General features: G+C 35.4%; 2 protein-coding genes and 1 long non-coding RNA gene across 3 annotated transcripts; 1 reads left to right on the top strand and 2 right to left on the bottom strand.

Annotated features, from left to right (window-relative positions):
* The first annotated feature begins 344 nt into the window (after nucleotides 1-344).
* On the top strand, nucleotides 345-3,282 carry LOC113495014 (KRAB-A domain-containing protein 2-like). The gene is made up of 2 exons (XM_026873573.1): nucleotides 345-699; nucleotides 775-3,282. Exons 1-2 carry the CDS (start codon nucleotides 498-500, stop codon nucleotides 1,758-1,760), a joined length of 1,188 nt encoding a protein of 395 aa, XP_026729374.1. The 5' UTR covers nucleotides 345-497; the 3' UTR covers nucleotides 1,761-3,282.
* Nucleotides 3,283-5,995: 2,713 nt separating this feature from the next.
* On the bottom strand, nucleotides 5,996-6,867 carry LOC113495412. The gene is made up of 2 exons (XR_003400718.1): nucleotides 6,676-6,867; nucleotides 5,996-6,141 (listed from the first exon to the last, which is right to left on the bottom strand). It is a non-coding gene; the product is annotated as an uncharacterized LOC113495412 (long non-coding RNA).
* Nucleotides 6,868-12,012: 5,145 nt separating this feature from the next.
* On the bottom strand, nucleotides 12,013-15,119 carry LOC113495315. Its single transcript, XM_026873986.1, has 4 exons — nucleotides 14,980-15,119; nucleotides 13,450-13,605; nucleotides 12,432-12,594; nucleotides 12,013-12,105 (listed from the first exon to the last, which is right to left on the bottom strand). The coding sequence occupies exons 1-4, from the start codon at nucleotides 15,109-15,111 to the stop codon at nucleotides 12,047-12,049; spliced, it is 510 nt and encodes a 169-aa protein (XP_026729787.1). The 5' UTR covers nucleotides 15,112-15,119; the 3' UTR covers nucleotides 12,013-12,046.
* Nucleotides 15,120-21,810: the final 6,691 nt, after the last annotated feature.

Here is a 21,810-nt window from a genome sequence, read left to right as displayed (position 1 = left end):
TTTCGTAATTAATTTCGGGACCTACTGAACTATTTTTCACGTAAACCACGTATCTTTCAGGTTACCAGCTAGATTTTATGACGAAAAATACTAATTAGGTTGTCACGGATCACCTATTTAATAATTAAAACCTAAATAATGAAATGCGCAGTCAGCATTCAATGACCTTGTTAGATTTCAAATCAAATATAATAGAATAGTTGGAACTTAGGAATAAAAGGATCTAAAAACCAGAATTTTGGTAAAAACTTGGAGAACGCAAATATATCGAGGCAAATTAAACATTTGTGTAAGTATAACAATGATTTGAAGCCTTTCTGGCTGACCGTACATGGTAAATATGGAAATGTCTGAAATATGTCAGGTATGCATGTAATCGAACAACGCGCGCAATGTAATAAGGTGCCAATCGAATCTCGCCGGGATAGTGCAGCTCGCTTCCCTTTCCTGCCGCCGAAGCGCTGGAGTCAGTCTGTATCGTCCGTGCTTGTTGCAACATGTTAGCGGCCTTTCACAACGAGTTAAATTTAATTTTAAAAAATAAATTTGAATTCGCGGATAATTTAGCAATGGATTATAAAAATGGGCTTGTCCCAGACACCAATAACTTCGCTGCAGTAACGGCACTGTTAACATTGTGCACCAACCTTAAGGAAGAATTCAACAAGAAAATAGAGGCATATGATCGTCGTTTTCAAAGTAAGTTCTGTTCATATTTTTGTATTTGTATGTGAACGTTACATAACTTAATATGAGTTCTGAATTACGTTTTAGGAACCGAAAAACAACTTTGGTCAGAGGAGAGAATTGAAGAAGTAATGAATGTGATTAAAGCTGGTAAGGCATCCAGGGATTTAGGATTACGTCGGACATCCCAAGAAATTTTCTGGATGAAAAGATGCGACGTAATGAGAAAAGATAAAGAAGATTTTTTGATATTTAAATCGGGGTCGAGAAAGGAAAAACCAATACGCATTGTGCCCAAAGAACAGTTTTTCGACATCGTGGCAGATGCTCATAAGAAATCCAACCACGGTGGGCGCCACCGAGTAGCAATCGCGATAAAAAAGAAATATTTCATACCGAAGAATGTCATTCGGCTGTATGTGTCCATGTGTCCTGGCTGCCAAGCGAATCGACTGCTGGGTAAAAGTAACGCTTCCTTGCACCCCAGCGGATCTCAGTTTAATGAGAAGGGAATAGTAAATCTGATAAATTTTAAATACTTCCCTGATGGCGAATACAAATGGCTGTTGAGTTACCAAGATGTTGCCACAAAGTTTATAAATCTGCGACCGCTTAAGACAATCATGCCCGCTGAAGTGACCTCTGAATTAATGAAGATATTCTTGACATTCGGAGCTCCGAAAATTTTGCAAGTTGATTTGGAGAGTTTCTTCATGCTACAGGTAAAGCAAGAAATAACTGGGATGTGGCCAAATTGTCAAGTTGTGCCCAAAAGTAGCTCCAAGCTATACGAGTGTGAGAGGCAGGAGCTAGAATATGTGATGCATACCTGGATGACCAGGAATGAAACTACCAAGTGGTCTGTCGGGTGCTATTTCGTCCAGCACAATAAAAACAACTCGACCATACGAGCTTTGGGCAACACGCCGTATAAATCGACATTTGGTTGTGAGCCCCGAGCGGAATTCTGCGTTTCTAGCATTCCTCCTCACTTACTTAAAAATAATGAAGGCAATCTAATTGCTACAATAAAAAAAGAGCCAAAAAAAGATTCAAGCCAAAAAATGGAATAAAGATAATTTGTAATACGCTCCATGGAATTTGTTCTTATCTATTCAAATGAGCAAAATATATACAGGAAATCGAAAATATTATTTTTATAGGTAGTGATTGCAAGTATTTATTTATCGTCGAAGGAGTAATACTGAGTAAGTTAATCGTTGTCCAAACGGTGATACAGTGGATATTTCTTAACATTCTCGTATGTTGTACTTAATGTTTTATAAATAGGATTAAGTACGTAGTGCCAAAAAAGGCGTAGTGTACAATAGAAATTCTTCGACAAAGATACTACACACCAAAGTTTACATTGAATATTTGGTGTGTTGTACTTTTCTTAATTAAATTAAAATCTAAATGTGTAGGTATCCTCAATTATATATATCCTAATGTGGTGGCGTGGTCCAGTTTTCAAAGTAAAAAAGACTATTAAAAACACCTAGATATATTATTTTTCTGAATCAATTAATTTATTTGATTGAGTCTTTTCCCATTTTAACTTGCTGTCATTTATATTTGCCGTTCCCTTTGTCTGTAATAGAATTTTACTAGTTAAATTTGACCTACTTTCCGGTTTCCGATAGAGCTGAAATTTTCCAAGCGCGTGTGTCTTTTGTGACAATTCAGTATTATGATGCGATGTATCTGATCTGATGATATTGGGAGATGGTTATACACAGAACACCAACGAATTTGGGCTAGTTTGATTTTGACTAATTTAATTCTTACAAAGCATGAACTTAAAAAAAAATACAAATCTTAGTATTATTTATCTGTAATTAAGAACATTTCGGAAAACAGAGTATTTTTAGTTTGAATGTAAAAAACTAAATTTTATACCCATCTCTGAAGACTGCGTTTTCAATTATAAATCTTTTATTATTTTTATGAATCTATCGACTTTACTATAGGCAGTTGAATTTGTGCTAAAATATTTTTTATGTACCTATACTCCCCGTAGGTTAAGAGACCTAGCCGCCATTTTAATCATGTACAATGACAGTTTTTGACTTTTTAATTGTGAGCATATTGTGTCGTTTTAATACTGCTGTTGACGTCATTTTCCATTGACACGACATTCCTGTCTTAACTTCTTATAGTGTATTTTTGAGGTGTTAATGGTTGTTTCGGATAACATTGTTCTATAACTAAATCATTTAGGGCCGATTTTTCAATCAACTTTTAATTTTTCAATTAACATATTTTCTATACAAAAGCTGTCAAAACTTAATATAATATTGTTAGATGTCTATTGTTACTGGATATTTCCGAAACGGCTCGTAATCTTTTGGCAAATTGTGAACAAATTAATTTCACTGTATCCAAATGCTTTGGAACCCCTATACAGTAATTATAATTATATAAAGTGTTAAGCCCTTGTTATTATAATATCATGTTAGGAGTAGGATTTAATTAAAAAAAGTCGTCTAAATGATATTCGATCTAATTGTTTTTTGGGGACACAGGTATGACTTCTTTACCGTACTTTTGGAAGTGACCAGGGCCACGATTCTGCTATTTTACAACGGCGGATGATTAAATTTGAAATTATTCCTATTCTTTTAAGTATTTTGCCAATAAAATAATTGGAAGTTAATTGTATTGACCTTGAGTATACCGTCCCGCACTGAATTTACAATTATTGTGTAGAAAAATGCTTAAGAGAATACGAAAATTGTCATTTTAAGCCAAATTTAATTCATTCATCGGCCGTTGTAAATAGCAGAATTGGGGCCCAGATTTATTTGTTTTATAGACGACTATTGTTATTTGTTAAGAACTAGTTGTTTAATGATGTTTTTTCTTCGTTTATTTGCATTGACTTTTATGCTGTGTGCATAATATACGGCATGTATAAGAGAAATGTTGTTATTTTTGTTCTAATTTCGTACTTCATGTATCTTATGCTATTGGTATACCTAAAAATTAGATAAATAGTAGATAATAAATAAGTCTCAGTCACGTAGCATACTGAGAAATAAATACATATTATGTATATTTTTCCAAACTTTTGAGCGACTATATTATATCTAAGGCTTGTAGAAACATGTATCTTATACGATGGTTGTTTATAATATTGAGAAAATTTCAAAAAAAATATTAACAATTTAGAATAATTGTCTGTCGTTTTAAGTAATTGTTAGTGTAGCATTTTAACCGACATCAAAAAAGCGGAGGTTCTTAAGCATTGTGTTATTGTTGTGGTGAATAAATATAACTGTTTCTGACCTTGTTATCTAATCTCTTTGTGTAGTGTTATGTAATTTATTGATGTTATTAGTAAAATAAAGGATTAAAATATCTGTGTGTTGTTCATCTTTCGGCATATAAACTACACACGTCACAGGTTAAGCTACACTTGATGCTGTCGGTCTATGGTTGGGTGACTATCTATGTCATAGCGAGTTCCTCCGCTGTTATTTACACATCTTTGACAGTCATTAAGTTAGTCAAAAGCTAAACTCACTCATTATCACCACATCAGTCATATTTTATTGAAATTTGAATTAGAATATGACAAAATCGTAGTTTTACTTGCTAAACACAATTATACAGGCAAACCGCGTCTTATACTTTAATCAAATTAAAATTAAAGCAGAATAAAGTCCTACCTATCTTTATAAAGGTGTTTAATATTATCAATACTTAAACCATCGAGAAATCTTTTAGCCAGCATTACTTAACCGAGTTAAAATTTATTCAAGTGAAAATTGCCGCAAATAGATTCCATTCATTTGAAACACACTGCACTTGTATTCATCAACTTCCCTCTGTGCACAGTGAGAGATGTGATCAATACATTTTAGCAAATACCTGCGTTGGAGCGCTGTTAATTTGGCAGCAAAGGCTAGACATCATACCTACCTATTCATTACATCAATACGCTGAAAAGGCGACGAAAATATTGGATAGGTTGCAATACATTGTTGAGCCGCTTAGGTGTGGCATCAAGAGTGATATGTCATTGCCGGCAATGTATAGCACATTCGCGATATATTTCCCATCGTCAAAATTATCTGCATCTATGAATCCTGTTTGATACAGTGCTGCACTCTGCCGGCGTTGGTATGCGTTCGAAAATCGATATTGAAAGCGAATGTAAGTAATATTGGAGCCTGAAAATTATGATTTTTGATGATGGGTAGATTATTTTAATAAACTGTTTGTTTGTAGGCATAAGAAATACTTGAAAGTAAAAAGTAAGTTCAATTTCGAATTTATCGAATAGAAAATTAATTAGATTCTATTTCACCACCGCCACATAAGTTCCCGTTAAATTACTTGATAGATTTTTTCGTACAAAGACTGACAATTTTTTCACTTTATCTGCCAGATAGCGTCTAATCAGTGAAACTCTTCAAAGGGACATAGGTACTATTGTGAAGGCAAAGTTTCCGAGTAGCTCTCTAGGTATTGTTTTCACAGAGAATAATTACTAAACCCCGGTCAAGGGCGGGTCGGACTCGCGAAAAGTAAGAGTGGTGTGAAAAGAGGATATAAAAATCCAGATAAAATGGTTACACATCAGATTTACAACTGTACCAACGTTATTTAACTTTGATTGTGGTGTTTATTATGTATGCAAACACAAATAAATCATTTATGAAAATTTAAACTGTCTAGCTATTCATGAGATATAGCCTGGTTTCCAGTAATCCGACAGACGGAGACGGAAACAACCTAGCCTTAGTAACAGGGCCCCCTTTTACCCTTTGGGTGAGAAACTCTTATTCACATGCTATACCTATCTACCCTAAATATAGTAAATATTCAAAAACACACATACACCTTTAAAATTAATTACGGGTCTGGTTAAAAAGATATATATTTTTTTCTTGTTTATTTAACGAAATACGCTTCGGGTTAAAGTCCAAAAATAAACCCACCCATTCATTCATCCGAACGCCGCCATTAATGAACTGTCAAGAGGTCGTTAAACTCGCAGAAAATAGATTTTTTTATAACTTGCTTCTTAAAAATAATGTTTTATTATAATTAGATACTGTAAATATATAAAATGTCGTTAGTTTTTTATGAAAAGAAAATTAAACTTCTCGGAATGCTTAATTGTGTTTTAGGTTATTTATATCGCCCTGTGTAGTATTGGCCATCCCAAATAATGTCATTTTAATCCAAATCCAATTTTAATTAATTAATCGGCAATTGTAAATAGCGGAATTACTCCCTGCTCTTTAACTTGAACTTGGCTAGATACTGTACCGCGTTTCTGAATCATAAAACACGATAATATCTGCTAATATGTATAATAAAAGCAAGTAAACATATCAGGTATAAACAAAACACGACTATATACATAACTTTGTGCCTGGCTTCGTTCACCAATACGATGACCTTGTATCTCTTGTCGAACAACATGTCGGAGCACCATAGCAGCTGAAAGAGAGAAGGTTTTACTAAACTACATTTTCTGTACCTTCATAGACCTTATAAGAGTTTTAAGATTATTGTAAGTTTGTGGGGAAGGGGAAAGAAACCCTCAGGAACTATAGTGTTGCGAGCCCGACCAGTTATTATTTAATTTATTTTTTAGGTAAGGAGGAATTGATCTGTATAGGTGTTATGGTAAATGTTGTGACATACGGTGACAATTGCAATCCCAAAAGATTGCGATTGTCCGACTAGTTTTGGACTCAACGAGTGTCAAAAACTAGTCGCACAACCGCAATAGTTACAACAATTTGATGTGACGAAAGAAAGATGAAGATGAAGATGAAGCCGATCTTCTACTGTACGATCCCCTCGCAGGACAAGCATTTGTGTGATCAACGAATGTTTGTTCTGAGTCTGGATTGTTGTACAAGTGATTTAGATGTTTGTGAAACCCCCGCGACGCCAGGATTAAATTCCTTACAGCGTTAGCCGTTGTTTTTAAATAATAAAGTGTCCTTTAAGGAAACAGGCACTTACAGCTCCAAACAGTGCGAAAAATATGCAACCGGTTCTCAAACCAAAACAATAGCTCAACGTATCCGGGTTGGAAACATCTAAAAACGATTTCAACATGATTTTCTTCTATTTTTCTCTCTTCGAAACTCCTGTGCCTAAATCAATTTCGTATTATGTTTGTAAATATTAGATGTTTTGTCAAACTGGTTTTACTGTCAATTTTTTTTTTGTGCAATGTAAAAAGTATATAATTCAATTGCATTGATTCCGTACTTTTTACTGATGAATTTAATGACATATATTGTTGGTTTATGAACATATGTTTATTCTACTGCAATGCTTTGCCTCACCGACACAAAAACGCGGATGACGTAACACGGCGGTATAGGTTTAGTTAGTTAGAGTCTGACACTATTCGATTCCTCCCCCGAGAAAAATCAAATATATTTGATCCTTTGTTCTGTTAAGTACTTAACTCAATATACAGCTATTATTTTATGGAGCCCAAAATAGAAACTTAAAATATTCAAAAGATCAAAGTTAAAGGTATTAATACAAAAATTGCGTCACAAAAGAAACAAAAATAAAAGTCTTCGTAAACCTCCGTCTAGTATTTTCACAATTCCATATAATTTTCTTTCAAAGGTCCCTAAACATAAAATTCTCAAGAGATTCTTAATAGCACAAAGAAGACATAATAAATCATTGCCCATTTTTATTCGCAGATATTAAATGTCGGTGAGAATAGGCCAAGTATGGTTTGATGAGGATAGTCGTGTTCTTGTACAGACGAAAAAAAGAAAAAGCTTAAGAATTTCATGATTTTAAAAATGCCGCCTCAAAACACAGGTCTCTTCACGTATAGGCAAAGTTTGAAGACTCCCATTACTAATGTTTGACACAGTCTAGCACTCATAAGTCATGATACAAGTTTTGACCTAATGTAGATTCGATGGCGCTGTTTTGTGTGAAAGTTGTGAAATTGTTGAATCACTTAAATAAAAGGCATTTGATTTGATAACGGCAGTTATTCGTGACTCATCTAACTGCAAGGCCTTTCTATTGCATCTAAAATTCGAGATGTGGAAGCGAGACAGCAATACATAGCGTGAAGTGGTGTCTCGCTTCCTAAACCACAATTTCCCTGATCCCCAAACCCTTTTTCAAAAATTATTGCCAAATTGGTCGTGAATAATTCAGCAATAACTTTTAAAAAGGTTCTGGTGGACGAGACGAAAATCCCAAAAATTTTAACCTACTTTTAAGTCTTAAGACAGAAGTCGACATCTGCATATTATTTTTCAATCTTCCCCAATCCCCGTACGTTTGAAATATAATTATACCTCCATAATATATGAGGAAATCCGAAAGCAGGATTGAAGTAATTTCCGTTAGCTTGACTTCCACTTGAGTGTGATATCGAGAGTTAAGTACAATGGAAATCTTATTTATTATCGGGAAGATCATTTTTACGCCCGATATTGTATTTTCAACCGACTTCAAAAAGGAGGAAATTCTCAATTCGCCTATATTTTTTTTAAGTTTGTTATCTAGAACTTCGAGCTGGATTTTTTAAATTCTTTTTGTGCATGTTTAACAGTAAGTCTTGTTCTTCCTGTTTCATTTTGTTCAAAACAACTTGGAAATCGAAGAAATGAATTGTAACAGGAATGTTGACTACGGCGTAGTAATTTATAGCACAATACTAACACTCGCTACGAATGTGAGTTGACTATTTAAATTCCTCACATATGCAAGGTCAAAAGTATCGAAACCTCAAACAGATAATACTCAGGTTTTGTAGTAAATGCCTTTTAAACAAGACTTACCTGCACCTTAGATAAGGAACATACATAATTTCACTAATAAAATCCAAATGGCACAAGCAGCACCGCAAGAGAAAACTAGTGATGAACTAAACGAGTCTACGAAAGCATGCGTTCATCCTAAGTGCGTATAAGAGCTAAGAGGTTGGGCGGGAAAACACTAACCAGTTGAGAGTAAACTCAACCTTTTACGGTGAGTACTCAACCCCATAGATATATCATACTGTATGTGTAGCGAAAGCATAGTGAAGCAGCTTTGGGTTGAAAGGGATTTTTTATTTATTTCTTGGCTAAAGTGGATATTTTCTTAAGCCAAAATATGCCTCTACTCTCTCTATAATAAGTATTTTGGCTAATTAAGGTTTGAAAGCAATACAATTAATAAAGGCACTACCATAAATAGCCTTACTAAGAAGTATCGTGTTGCCCAGGTAACTGGGTTGAGGAAGTCAGAAAGGCTGTCGCTCCTTGTTAAACACTGGTACTTAGCTGAATCTGGTTAAACTTGAAGCCGACCCCAAAATAATTGGGAAAAGGCTTGGCTGAGTCTAACACAAGCAGATACATCGTCTCTATGAACCAGAATACCTTGACCTACATAACCTATAAGCCTATATGTATAAATTGGGTATAATAAAGATGGATGAGTGTTGAATTTTCCAAAATACTTTCCAGGAAGGTTTTCTCCAGAGAGTGTTCAATAATAATCGAATTATTTCGCGCTCCCGCTGTTGCTGCCTTCGGGCTTGTCAAGTATAAAGGGTACACAATGGATTTATAACACGAGGATACGTCACGAGATTTTTGTTTTTAGGGTTCCGTAAACTAAGTGTAAAAATGGAACTCATAAACCATTATAGCTTATACACTTGAAATTTGCACGGATAATGTGTTCGTATTAAAGTAATAAAAAAATATAAAAATTATATTAGGTAGGATCATATTAGGTATTCATTCAACACATCGATGGCAAATCAAATGAATTAATGGGCAGTTGTTATTAAAAAAATATTCCGAATCTTCATCAGTGAATTGTCCACTTTTGGGCATAGATCACTCTCAAAGCACTTACACCACGAAGTTCTCATAATACAAATCGTGGGATCAATCAGACGATATATCGTACAATGTGCATCGTTCTGGTAAAAGCTTAACAAGATCTCGGGAGATAGGAAAACAGGCAACTCGGTCTACTTAAATAGGTTATTAGGTTACTTAGCTTCAGTTACAGTAAACCATAATAAACACTTCAGGTTGGAAGAATATAATGTCCTTATGTTAAGTGCGTTATTCACTGTATTTAAAAAGTTCTGGGCCTGTACTGGAAGCTCTTAAACAGCGAGCAAGCGATACAGAGTAGATAGCACTATCCCTTTTCCACAATTGCCCCTCTAGCTTCTAAATAGAATTGAGTGTATGGAGATTAAACGCCTCCATTTTGCGGATTTCATCAAGCTACATCCTGCTTCACGTGGACTCCTCGCAAAAATTCCTGTAACTATTTATTGTAACGCCTGCGCCATCTATTTTTTCATCTGCCGCAGTCGGATTAAGAGGAAACAGGCTCAAGGATATCGGCTCGGCTGATGATGATAATGGGCTCAAGAATAGCCCATTTTTTTTTGTAAATTCTCTCAGTTTGTAATCAAAAAGTAGCTGAGGAATAATTTTAGAACAAAACAAACAACAGAACTTAGCTTAGGTTGATCATGATTATTGAATTTAATTATTTTTATTCTACAGATCTTTTACACCTAGTATTCAAAATCAGTTTCAAAATCACGTTATTTGCATTTGAAAGTCTACTGGACCGTATAACAAGCTCCGTGCGAAGTGAACTCATCCCACTTGTGGCTCCTACTGCAGACTAGGAGTCGCGCTGTTTCCGAACACAATCTACATAGAAAGCGGGACCGGGGTATTTCCAGTTGTGTCTTATACTCCAGTTATGGGTAAAAGATTCGATACACATGTTTCAGAGGGATTACCATCAAGGTCTTAAGAGATATCTGAGTTGTACCATCACGCCAAACCCACTCACGTTAAATCTCCGCGTAGGACAATAATCTGTGTGACTTTAAATTTTCGTAAAACTCCTACTTAATGCGGAGGTAGTATTAGTAAAACAAAAAAAAACCTAAGCCTGCTAGACGCGGGCGTTTTTCAGTGTAAGGAAGACGTTTTCAGCTTACATAATTTGGAATCCAGTTTTCCTTACAACGCTTTTCTTCACCGTTTGTGAATAATATCTTAAAATAAGTAAGAAAGTACATATAATTTTGAAAAGTCACATTGTCATTTTGCCTGCGTTGAGATCAAACCTGCACCTAATACATGAATAGACCTGCATGGCAACTACGTCAAATAAAAAGTCTACCTTATTCTGTCGATCATCGCTTGCATGTATATTAGCCTCCACATGTTATAATCGATTTCATTAATACGTTCGGGTATTTGAAGATGTTCATGCCACAGATTTCGAGGATAAGTGAGGCAGAGTTAATCTCATTACTTTGACGAGTCGTATCGGATCCCATTTCAACTTGTATTATGAACTTTGAAGGGTTGGTGGTTGGTGTTTGGGGGAGAGAGATGACGCGCTAATTACCTGTAGCGGTGTCTCGGTTGCACTTTGGCAATAGCTCTACCTTGACAGCTTTTAGTATGGGAATCTATAGGCGGTTTTGTGATCACAGACAATAGTGTTCATTATGGCTTGCTTTCATTTATAAGACGCTTTGCTGTTATTTGGTTAAGAGAATTTCAACTGACAGGTCTGTTGGTCTAGTGGTGAGTGGGCTTGACTGCTATATTGTGGTCGTGGGTTCGATCCTCACCCAAGACAAATGTTTGAGTGAAATTTTTCTATATTATGTATGTATTTAGAAACATTTAAGTATGTTTTCCATTGTCTAGTATATCATAATACAAGCTTTACTTAGTTTGAGACTAGATGGCGTTGCTTACAAAATTCGACCACATAAGTATCAAATAAGCTTACCGTACAGCGAGCTTACTGTATTCAAAACGTGTTAAGTGTCAAAGTCAGTCCCGAATAAGCGCAGTTCCTAGCTTCGAAGTAAAAGTAAACCTTAATGCTTCGGCATAAGGACTATTTATTAAAAGCCATATGTGTCTGATTGTATTGTTGATAATAACTTGGAGTAAGTTTCAAGTAAGTGTTTGATGAATGTAGAGAGTTGTATATTGAAATAAAAACTTAAGTGAATTGAAAGCAATAATTGTAAAATTTTTGCTTGTGCAAAATACATATCACATTTTTTTCATTTCTGATTTTGGCTACCGTAAGCAGTACTTTTTTTGCGAATTCCATAAATATTTGCATAAAATAAAATCGTAGAAAATTTAAAACTGTACATTGAAACAGCCGTTTGGGCATCAGGCGTGACAAAGTACAGACATGCCTGAAAAATATAACCCATGACGCAGTTCGGAAACGAGTAAATTACTAATTTAAAACGATCTTACTCGATATCTAGATTTAACTGAAATAAGACACAGGTGTCTATTAAATCGATTTATATTTACAGAAACGATTGAAACATCTATATCCACATTATGCTGAACTTAAAGCTGTTGACAACGCTTAAGAAGTAAAAAAATACTGAAAAACAAAAAACATTTTTAAGTGTCTTTATTAAATGATGCAATGGTTTATTCACGCGTATTTATCGGGGGTGATAAACCTAGTCAAGGACATAAAATAAATACGCGTGAGTAAACCGTTACATCATCTAATAATCAGTGAATCAGTCTCACGATAGTTATTATAAAAGTAAGTTTCTTTATTGAACTTTTAAAAACAATTTAAAAGTACTCACTTACTTACTAGTTTGGGATCCAACCGGAGTCCTTAATCATGAGCAGACGCGGCGGGATCGCGAGTTCGACCCAAAATAATTTAAAAGTTGTCTTGCAACACATACTTACTGCAATGCCAAATGACACAAAACGCTGTAACCATTGCAGTTTTCTTAGTAACGTGTTCGGTGAACATAGCTTGGAAAGCTAGGGACACAACGTCCAAGGCTATACAGATGCAGTTGAAGACGAACCCAGACCACACGAAGAAATGGATAAGCATACTCTTTCTCTACAAAAAGAAATACAAAATCAAATTCCATTCATTCAAGGGTACAAAGTAGGACTTTGTGAAGGATTCAAAAAAACAACAAATAAAAAACACCCCATATCTCTCACTCCGAATCGTTTAATAAGTGGTTTTGGTACTGGAGAAAAATCAGGGCAAAAAAATCTATAGCACAGCTCGCTTTGTAATTTCGTTTACAATTAAATAAAAAATAGTACATACACAAGAAACACGATTGAATTATTATACCTTTTCTAAAGAAAGACATTCAGGCTGGATTTCCAAAAGACCCGAAGATATGCCGGAAACGGATAGCGGATAGAGATGTCCACATTTCACTGAACCCCACAAGATGTACAAGACAAAAAGTTGAATTTGCTATTATGTATACTGTTCAATTTGGATATGTGCGCATACTGGACGACAAAATGGTTGTGTTATGGTGGTATCTAATTCAGCTAGTATTTCATAAATTCTACAGCCAAAAGCTCTTTCAGGAACGTTACCAGGCAAATCTCCCAGTCTAGCGTAATGGGAATCTGGCCTAAGTGTCATAATATCTGGTCTCCAGCAAAGTTAAGGTTGAAAGGTTTTAGCAAGCATTGTTCATTGTCATATTCTTGGCCTATTTTCATAGCCACGTTTACGGTATCGTCCAGTCTTACCAAGGTCAATTCTAAACCAAATTCTCATCTCTACTATCCTAATAATGAACTACTTCGATGATGCGAGAAATATTTTGCAGCTTACAATACATTGCGGGGCCGCGTAGCTCTAGGATCAAAAGCGATATGTCATCGCAGGCAATGTATCTCAACTTGCGCGATATTTTAGATTTGATTAATCTGTTATACTCACTAGATATATCCCCAGCATGAGAAGACCGCAGGACAGTAAGAAGAACATGACGATAAACACATGGAGTACTTTGGCAGCACTGAGTAGGCTGTTCTTATTGGAGAACATCGATGCTATTAACTTTTCCGAACTTATCAACTCTAATACGGCCCACACCTGTTTCAAGGATTTCTTAGTTAGTATTTGTGGTAAAAGTAAAATTAATGAATAATGGGCTAGGTAGGTACGTGTCATACAAACTGTCCTTTTCTATCTTCTTACAATGGGTAATGAAAGAGGAAAATTTACGCTGGACAGTATTCGTGATACGACCTGGTGATAGACTTATGAATAGCCGGAGAGGCAGCGGAGCCTTGTTAATAGGGTTTGGATTTCAATTTTGAAAGATCTGGCTTTACCACAAGGGTTAAAACGATATTGACTGGGTTTTTATCCTTAGGATGAACCTGAACAATTATTACTAGGCGTTTCAAAAACGTTTTTGCGTTTCGTCAAGATTAAAGTAAAAGTCTTGTAATAACTTTTACATAAACTCATACAATTCTAATTCAACTTACAATTACAAACAAAATAACATAATTCATGGAAAAATCCATATTAGTATGCTCTACTACAAACAGACAAGCACACGTTGCATGGAAACACGATACGCGCTGAATCTGAACAACGTTTGGGAGAAATTCTCTTAAAATATCGAGCTCTTGCATACAGACATTTTTTAATTTAATATTACTCTCTGCATACAAATGATATCTCCTTAAGAATCTGAGCTAGCTTTTAAGAACTGCTTTGTTTTCCTTAAGAGAAAATACAGATTCTTGGAGAAAAACTAACATAATATATTGTTTTATTTGTTTACTGATAAACTTGAATTTATATGACGGGCCTGTTGGTCTAGTGGTTAGTGAACCTGACTGCTATACCAGAGGTCGTGGGTTCGATTCCCGCCCAGGACAAATGTTGTGTGATGAGCATGATCATTTGTTCTGGTGTCTGGGTGTAATTTATCTATAATATGTATGTATTTAGAAATATGTAAGTAAGTTTATCAGTTATCTGGTTACAATAACACAAGCTCTGCTTAGCTTGGGATCAGATAACCGTGTGTGAGTTGTCCCAGGATATATATATTATAGGATATATTATATCTGGTCTAGCGCGAGTCAGTCTCGCGACATTAAAGATTTCGTACAAATAGGCTAAATTAAAATAAGTTCGCGAAACAAAATTGGTCACCCATCAAATTTATGTTCGTACCCACTGCTGAAACTGTATTTTTGGTTTATTTTTACTTGATTAACTATCTTTACGACAGTTCCTATTGAAATTCTTATCAATATAGAATAGAATTTCCTTGTTTTTTTAAGTTTTTGTAATTACTATTTTTATGTTTGTCGAGACATTATTCCCGTCAATATTAGCAAAGCAACGTCCTATGGACCATTTGGGTAGGACGGTAGAGGCCCAATCCTTCGTTAATATGGGCCATATAACAGCCAGTTCAACATAATGAAATACGTATGTACTTACAAACGACACCAAACATATAAGTACGACTCCGACTTTAAGTGGTATACAGCGGCAACAATTGTTTGGTAACCCGAGGTAGTCAATCGGAGATGGAAAATCCGGAATAGCGTTGGTCTCTCGGGCTGGAGACATGAGCAGAATGTTATACTGAAAGAATTTGAAGACTGCATGAATAGCTGTGTGATTGAGGATACCAAGTCATACCCATTTAGCACGTCGTGTCGCGGCTTTGATTCCTACGTAGTATTGTGACTTCGATGATAGTTAAGTTTAAAAAAAATCCTAACTTTGAACTTGGAAAAGCCGTAGCATATTTACCCATCAACACACTGATTTAATTATAAAATAAATGCTAATATTAAACACGAAACATTAAATAAATTATTTTCCTATTCGCGTATTGTTCACTAGTAATGCATTATTTAATATTTAAATAATATTATTTACAAGGATTTGGTTAAAGTATTAATTTGTCAATTCTCAGTTGTCAGTTCTCATTATAAGATACAGATTAATAATGTGTACTTATATTAGAGAAGTAAGAACTATTTATTAAATATTTTGATAACTTTTTTATATTTTGAACATCTATACTAATCTATACTAATATATAAAGCTGAAGAGTTTGTTTGTTTGTTTGTTAGAACGCGCTAATCTCAGGAACTACTATCCCAAATTGAAAAAATCTTTTTGTGTTGAATAGACCATTCATCGAGAAAGGCTTTAGGCTATAAATCATCACGCTGCGACTAATAGGAGCTAAGATATAATGGAAAATATGAAAAAAACCGGGCAGGTATACCTAAATCATAGCTTATATCTTCTACCCACGGGGACGAAGTCGCGGGCAACAGCTAGTTTCTGATAATTATGTGAAAGAGATCCGGGCAACATAGTTTTTACTTATGATCGCGCTTTTCGATACAATGGATGAGGCATAAGACCATAACACTTTTTTTTTAATTTTATTACATATTATGCTATGATAGATCAGATACGAGATAACGGAAAGTGTCTTCACGGATAGCTGAGTGGTTGAGGTTACCACACCAAACCTACTGTGCGCGACGTGTCACGGGATCGATCCCCGCGTAGGTCAAGCATTTTTATGATTCATTAATACTTGTCCTTAGTTTGGGCGTCTTTGTGCATGTGAATTGTAAGTCTGTGAAAACCCCCGCGACACAAGGATTAACATCCTTAGGGCGGAGTCGTTTTTTTTTAAAGAAAGAAGAAGACTTATCTTGCAGGTTACTGTATTTTTTAAAGAATAATAAAATTTTATTCAGCAAGACGTAATCCATACTATGGAACTGGTCTACACAATATATGTATATATTAATAATAGTACAATTGCCAATATTTTTTTAGGAATTAATTTGAATTGCGTACTTGTTTTTTTGTTTTAGATGTAAAAAAAACATAATGTTTACTAAAAACGAATTACGTCTGACCTGGTGGAAGTATTTGATCAGGTATGCTACAGGTCATCATTGTTCTAGGCTATACCAAACTATGTTGGGGTCGGCTGCCAGTCTAATCGAATTCAGCGAAGTACCCATGTTTTACAAGGAGCCAGACAGCCTAACTGACCTCCTTAACTCGATGGGCAACACGATACTCCTTAGTTAAACTGGTTGTCAGACTTTCTATCTTCTGACTACCCGAAACGACTGTCAGAGATGTATGAATGAACCGCCGGAACCCACAATTTAACGTGCGAAACGTGGACGAACTTGTTACGAACAAGATGGTCACCCATCTTGCGTTCGGACGGAGCGAGGGTGTCTAACGTAGCCTTAACCTATGATCGATCAAATTGAGCAGTTAAAGCTTAGCCAGGAGCTCCCTGCCTGGTATGATGCTACAGATATCGTCATAATTTTTTTGAAACCACCTTTTCTGACGCCGGTTTTGAAAATTGGCGAATAATATACTTGATCATATGAAAGTTGTTTCCAGGTAATGCTTAAAGCGTTAATTAGTTGAAAAACAAGTTTCCACATGAGCGTAAGTTTTCTCCCCTCATCGTAGAATCATAAGGAAGTTTGGTCCAAGAACAATAGTTAGTTGTTTCAAGCTCTAACAAGTTTTATATGAGTTTTCAAAACTACCTATCCACTATCGTGGTTCACAAGGTTTATAGAAAACTTACGCTGCTTAAGTACCATAAAACTGGGTGAATAGGAGTGGGATAAATAGAGACTAATTTTGTAATGATTTGAAAATGTTTTTCTGAATAAATTAATAGATTAATTTATAGAAAAAGCTGTTTTATCTAAAAGCTAGCTGTCCTAGCAAACGCTGTTTGAAAAAAACATTACACACGAAAGAAAAAAAAATACTCTTGGGGTGTGAAAAATTGTAAGATTCTCAGACCAGCTACTACTTACTTCCAAAATTTCCCAAGAAACAGTCAAGCCGATTTGTAGGATTTCAATGACGTACACCGTGACACGAAAATTTTATATATTAGAGAATAAATAATTTACCCAACCAGATCTACTTCACCACTATGTCACCTCGTGCTTTACCTGTGTTGGCATCGAACCTGCACCTCGTGTATACAAAGCACCACAAAACCACAACAATAATCAAGCAGCTAATCAACTTCAATATCGACTTCCTATAATAACTACATACCGCAAATTGTAGCACCATGGGGCTATTTATTTGTAAACAATCCTGTACTTATGCGGTGTGCAACAAAGAATATTCTATCCATCCATCTATGTACGTATAAATCTTTGTTTACCTTTGGTTATCGCTGCATAAAGATATCGTATTACTCACAAATTGCTGGTGAGCTTGTGCTGCGCCCACTCTGCCCGAGTGGTACTCACTTGACCCGCATCTTGTATGCGCCGGCTAGGGCTGGCCTCAATGTATATTCAAATTTGAATGTGCTATAAATATTGAGAATAAATATCATGCAGTGTATCTCTTTTCAGCCGTGGGAAGAGACCCGGTCGTTTGGGCGTAGACAGGGATACAGGTCCAACATGCAGATCTTGTTAAGAACTTTGATCTAAAATAAGAAGAGGCATGTTACAATGAGGCAATCCACCCCTGTTCTATAGAAGAGAGGACATGGATGGCGAACGAAGAATATATTAGGCCCAGACTCAGAACAAGCTTTTGTGGATAATTCTGAGACTTGTGATATATGAAATATATGTGGTAGTATCCACTATTTTGTTTATCATCATTGCATGTACATGTCAAAGTAGGTATTTTTTTCTCTAGCCCACTGTGTCCCACTACTGGGCAAAGGCCTGCCCAAAATCCTTCCACGACTCTCTATTTTGGGCCGCATGGAACCAGCCTGCGCGGTAAGCGTTAAGGTCGTCTCGCCACCGCTTCCTGGGTCGCCCACGACGAAGCCGTCCATATTTGAAGCCAGTTGTAACAATATAACTTAACCTCATCAAATCTTTAAAAATGAAAACCAAAGCGGTATCGAATTAAAACATAAAATTGGAATGACATTTCTTTTTGACAAATGAGGCGATATGTCAGTTAGAGCTCGGAAAAAAAGCCTATAGGCCCTGGTTAAAAGTCCCAAATCATGAAAAACTGCGTGATTTGTGACTATCAAGTTGGAGGTTTTCAATAGCTACATTTTTAAATATCGATAGCCAAAAAATTTATCAATGCTTGTAAAGTATTTTCGCCAGCCCTAACCGAGTCTCCTCACAAGTCGGACGTGTGAAGGGCCATGGTTGCCACTTCTTTGTTTTCTTTGGTTCCCTCCGTCTTTATAAAGTTTATAAATAGAAATGTTTTAGCTTTACCGGATCTCACTTGTTTCGATACGCTTTCCGCGCTCTTTGTTTTATTTTTAAGTTTTATTGGTTTTATTTACTACTTTATGTAGGTGTATATATCAGTCTACACCTCACGATTAGTTAAAGAATTCATTTTGGCTGCACGGATAGCCGAGTGGTTTCAGTCACCACGCCAAAATCACTGCGCGTGACGCGTCGCGAGTCTGATCTCCGCGCACAAAGTTATTCATGAACACATGTTCTGCGTCAGGGTGTCTTTGAATGTTTGTGAAAACCCCGTGACATAAGGAATAGCTTCCATTTTTTTCATAGAAGAAAGTTTAAATAGAACATTAATTTAGAAACGTTTAAGAGCTTATTTCTTTCCATTTAAAATACTAGTACCTGTATCCGGTTAGTAGGGAAAAGACAAGGGTAACAATGTAGCTAGTTTTTTGTCTTGGTCACAAAGCGATGGGCCTGCAAAAAAGTAAGGAAGGCTTTGGGCTATAAACCATCACGCTGCGACTAATAGGAGCGAAGATACAATGGAAAATGAAAAAAACAGGGCAGGTATAAATCATGACTTATATCTTCTACCCACGGGGACGAAGTCGCGGGCAACAGCTAGTGTGCAAATAAAAACAGCGAACAGCTTAGATGAAGCAAAGGTACCATAAATCTTTATTTAATTGAAATGCACTCACAGAAGAAGTGAAACGTTTTCTTAGAAAAAAGGTTTTTACAGTACTTTACCTTCAAAAGTAAAGGCGTTTAAATAAATGTTCCATATTCCCTTCTCTTTGAGATTCCTTGCGCAAAAAGTAAAAACGAAATCTTATGATAAAGAATCCCTATAGATCGTGGTGGGGGACAGTTAATTTTTTTTTAATTATATTTTTGTTTTTCTGCTATCACACTAATAATCTCGCACATAATTCAACTTTGATTCCCAACAAACTATTTTGAAATCGCACTATCTATTCAGGAGCTATAATGCCGTGGACTGACACGTCAAATTAATAACACCGCTCTTTTTGCGTTGTTAAAAATTATACAGAGCTAACGAATAAATCACTATAGACCATCATTTTTCGAGTTTTTCCAACCTTTCTTATCTTCAATCCAAGGCCAAAAGCCGCAAGGCCACTTAAAGTCCTTCAAGGGACCTTCATCCACAAAATATATTGCACTTGATAAAGCAAGACGACGCTCTACGTGGGGCATAGCGCTGTCTCTTTCACACCTGCATTAATCTTATTTTAAGAAAAGATAGTAGAGTTCTTGGAATGTTTGATAGATGGGCAGTCCACTGCGAGGGTTGAGGTAATCCATTTGTATTAGTTAAGGCTTGAGATAAGCTGATGTATTGTGCTTGATGAACACATCTGCGGGTTATTGCGGGTAAGATGTATGTTTATGAATGTTGCACGAGTGTATAGTAAACGGTAAGTAGGGTAGTTGGTTGATTCCTTGCTTTATAATGTGTCCTGTTTGGTAGGAATTTGATGATCTCTCTCTCTAAAGAAATATAACGATTTTTCATAATTTTTGGTATATATGCGGTGTAAGGAATTTGAATGCATGAGCAGCAGTTTCGTCCCAACTGCAACGCAGGCAAGTAATTATGAAACTTTTTTTAAGTGACATGTTCTGTCTAAATTATTCCATGACACTACTTACAAACGGTGAAGGAAAACATCGTGGTTCCAAATGTTGATATTTTTTAAATGCAACATGCAATGATCTAGTATAGTGATCAATACTCCAACCTTTCCTTTATGGAAAGAGGCCTGGCCCAACTGTGGGCCATAAATAAGATGGTTAATAAATAATAAAAGATTACAGATTATTTTGAGCTCATAAAGGCTTGTGTAAGCGAAAATTGAATAAATTAACTTTTGTTCGAGAATACGTTTGAAATATTCATCGAGGTTACGGAAAAGTATTAATTGCTTTTTAGATTAATTTAGGATTATAATTGTGGGATTCGTGGGAGAATTAGAAATAATTTTTATGTTATTATACTAGCTGTGGTTCGCGACTTTTTATGCGTGCTTAAAGTATATGTTAATGATAATCGCAAACTGCTTATTTATAACTCTCAATTTTAATTCTATTGCTTAGTCAGTGTCATAATTATTAAATGCAGATGTGCTAAATTGTCTTATTTTGTGTAGAGAAATATTTTTTAATGTAACTTTTGTGAGGATGACTCATTGTTAAATTATACTAGTACATTGGATTACTCACGCGTAGTTATCGGGATTTCTCGACTAGCCAAGTTTCAAGTAAGTTATTAAGGACTCAGGTTGGATTCTAAACTAGTCGGGCGATCCCGATTAAAACTTTTCATTCCATATTTTCGATTGCACATATTGCTTAAAATACATATTTTTTGTTACATTCATGAATTATTAAATTATTAATATGAATAAAATAATTTTATATCTCCTTAGTACCTATTAGGTATTGTATTTTTACGTAACAAGATTTTTCGATCTGCCTGTCACTATTCGATTGACACTGACTGGCGTAGCGACGTAGCAACGTCGTAGTCTCGTAGCAGTGTGTCGTAGACTCGTAGCTTTGTAGACCGACAAGCTTTTATACGGGAATATCATTAACGTAGCTTTGAAGATTTTTCATATATTTCTTTTAATGTTACCGATTTTTAGATAAGTTTTTCAAATATATGTTTTGATATGTTACGTAAATTGTGATTTTCATACTAAATGTTATTAATATTCCATATATTCGTATGTACCATTTTTGACATGTAACGGGTCTGGCAAATGGTTTCAATAAAGGGAGCATAATATTATTTATGGAACTAAATTTTCTAAATAAAAATACAAACAATTATAATTATTAGTTTCTATAAATAATTCAAAGTTAAAAACCAAATTCCGATCGTTCTTTTTACGTCTGTACCACGTATATACTCGTAATACCGCTGATTGAATTGAAAATATAGAAAATCATTATTTATTTATCGGGAGACACAGAAAACCCACGAAAGTTACTTACATTAAAAATTGTCGGAATCAACATCGAATAAATT

Source organism: Trichoplusia ni, chromosome 6 (assembly GCF_003590095.1).
Source record: "Trichoplusia ni isolate ovarian cell line Hi5 chromosome 6, tn1, whole genome shotgun sequence".
Classification (NCBI taxonomy): domain Eukaryota; kingdom Metazoa; phylum Arthropoda; class Insecta; order Lepidoptera; family Noctuidae; genus Trichoplusia; species Trichoplusia ni.
The sequence above is the reverse complement of the archived record's forward strand: the minus strand, read 5'-3'. Positions and strand labels throughout refer to the sequence as shown.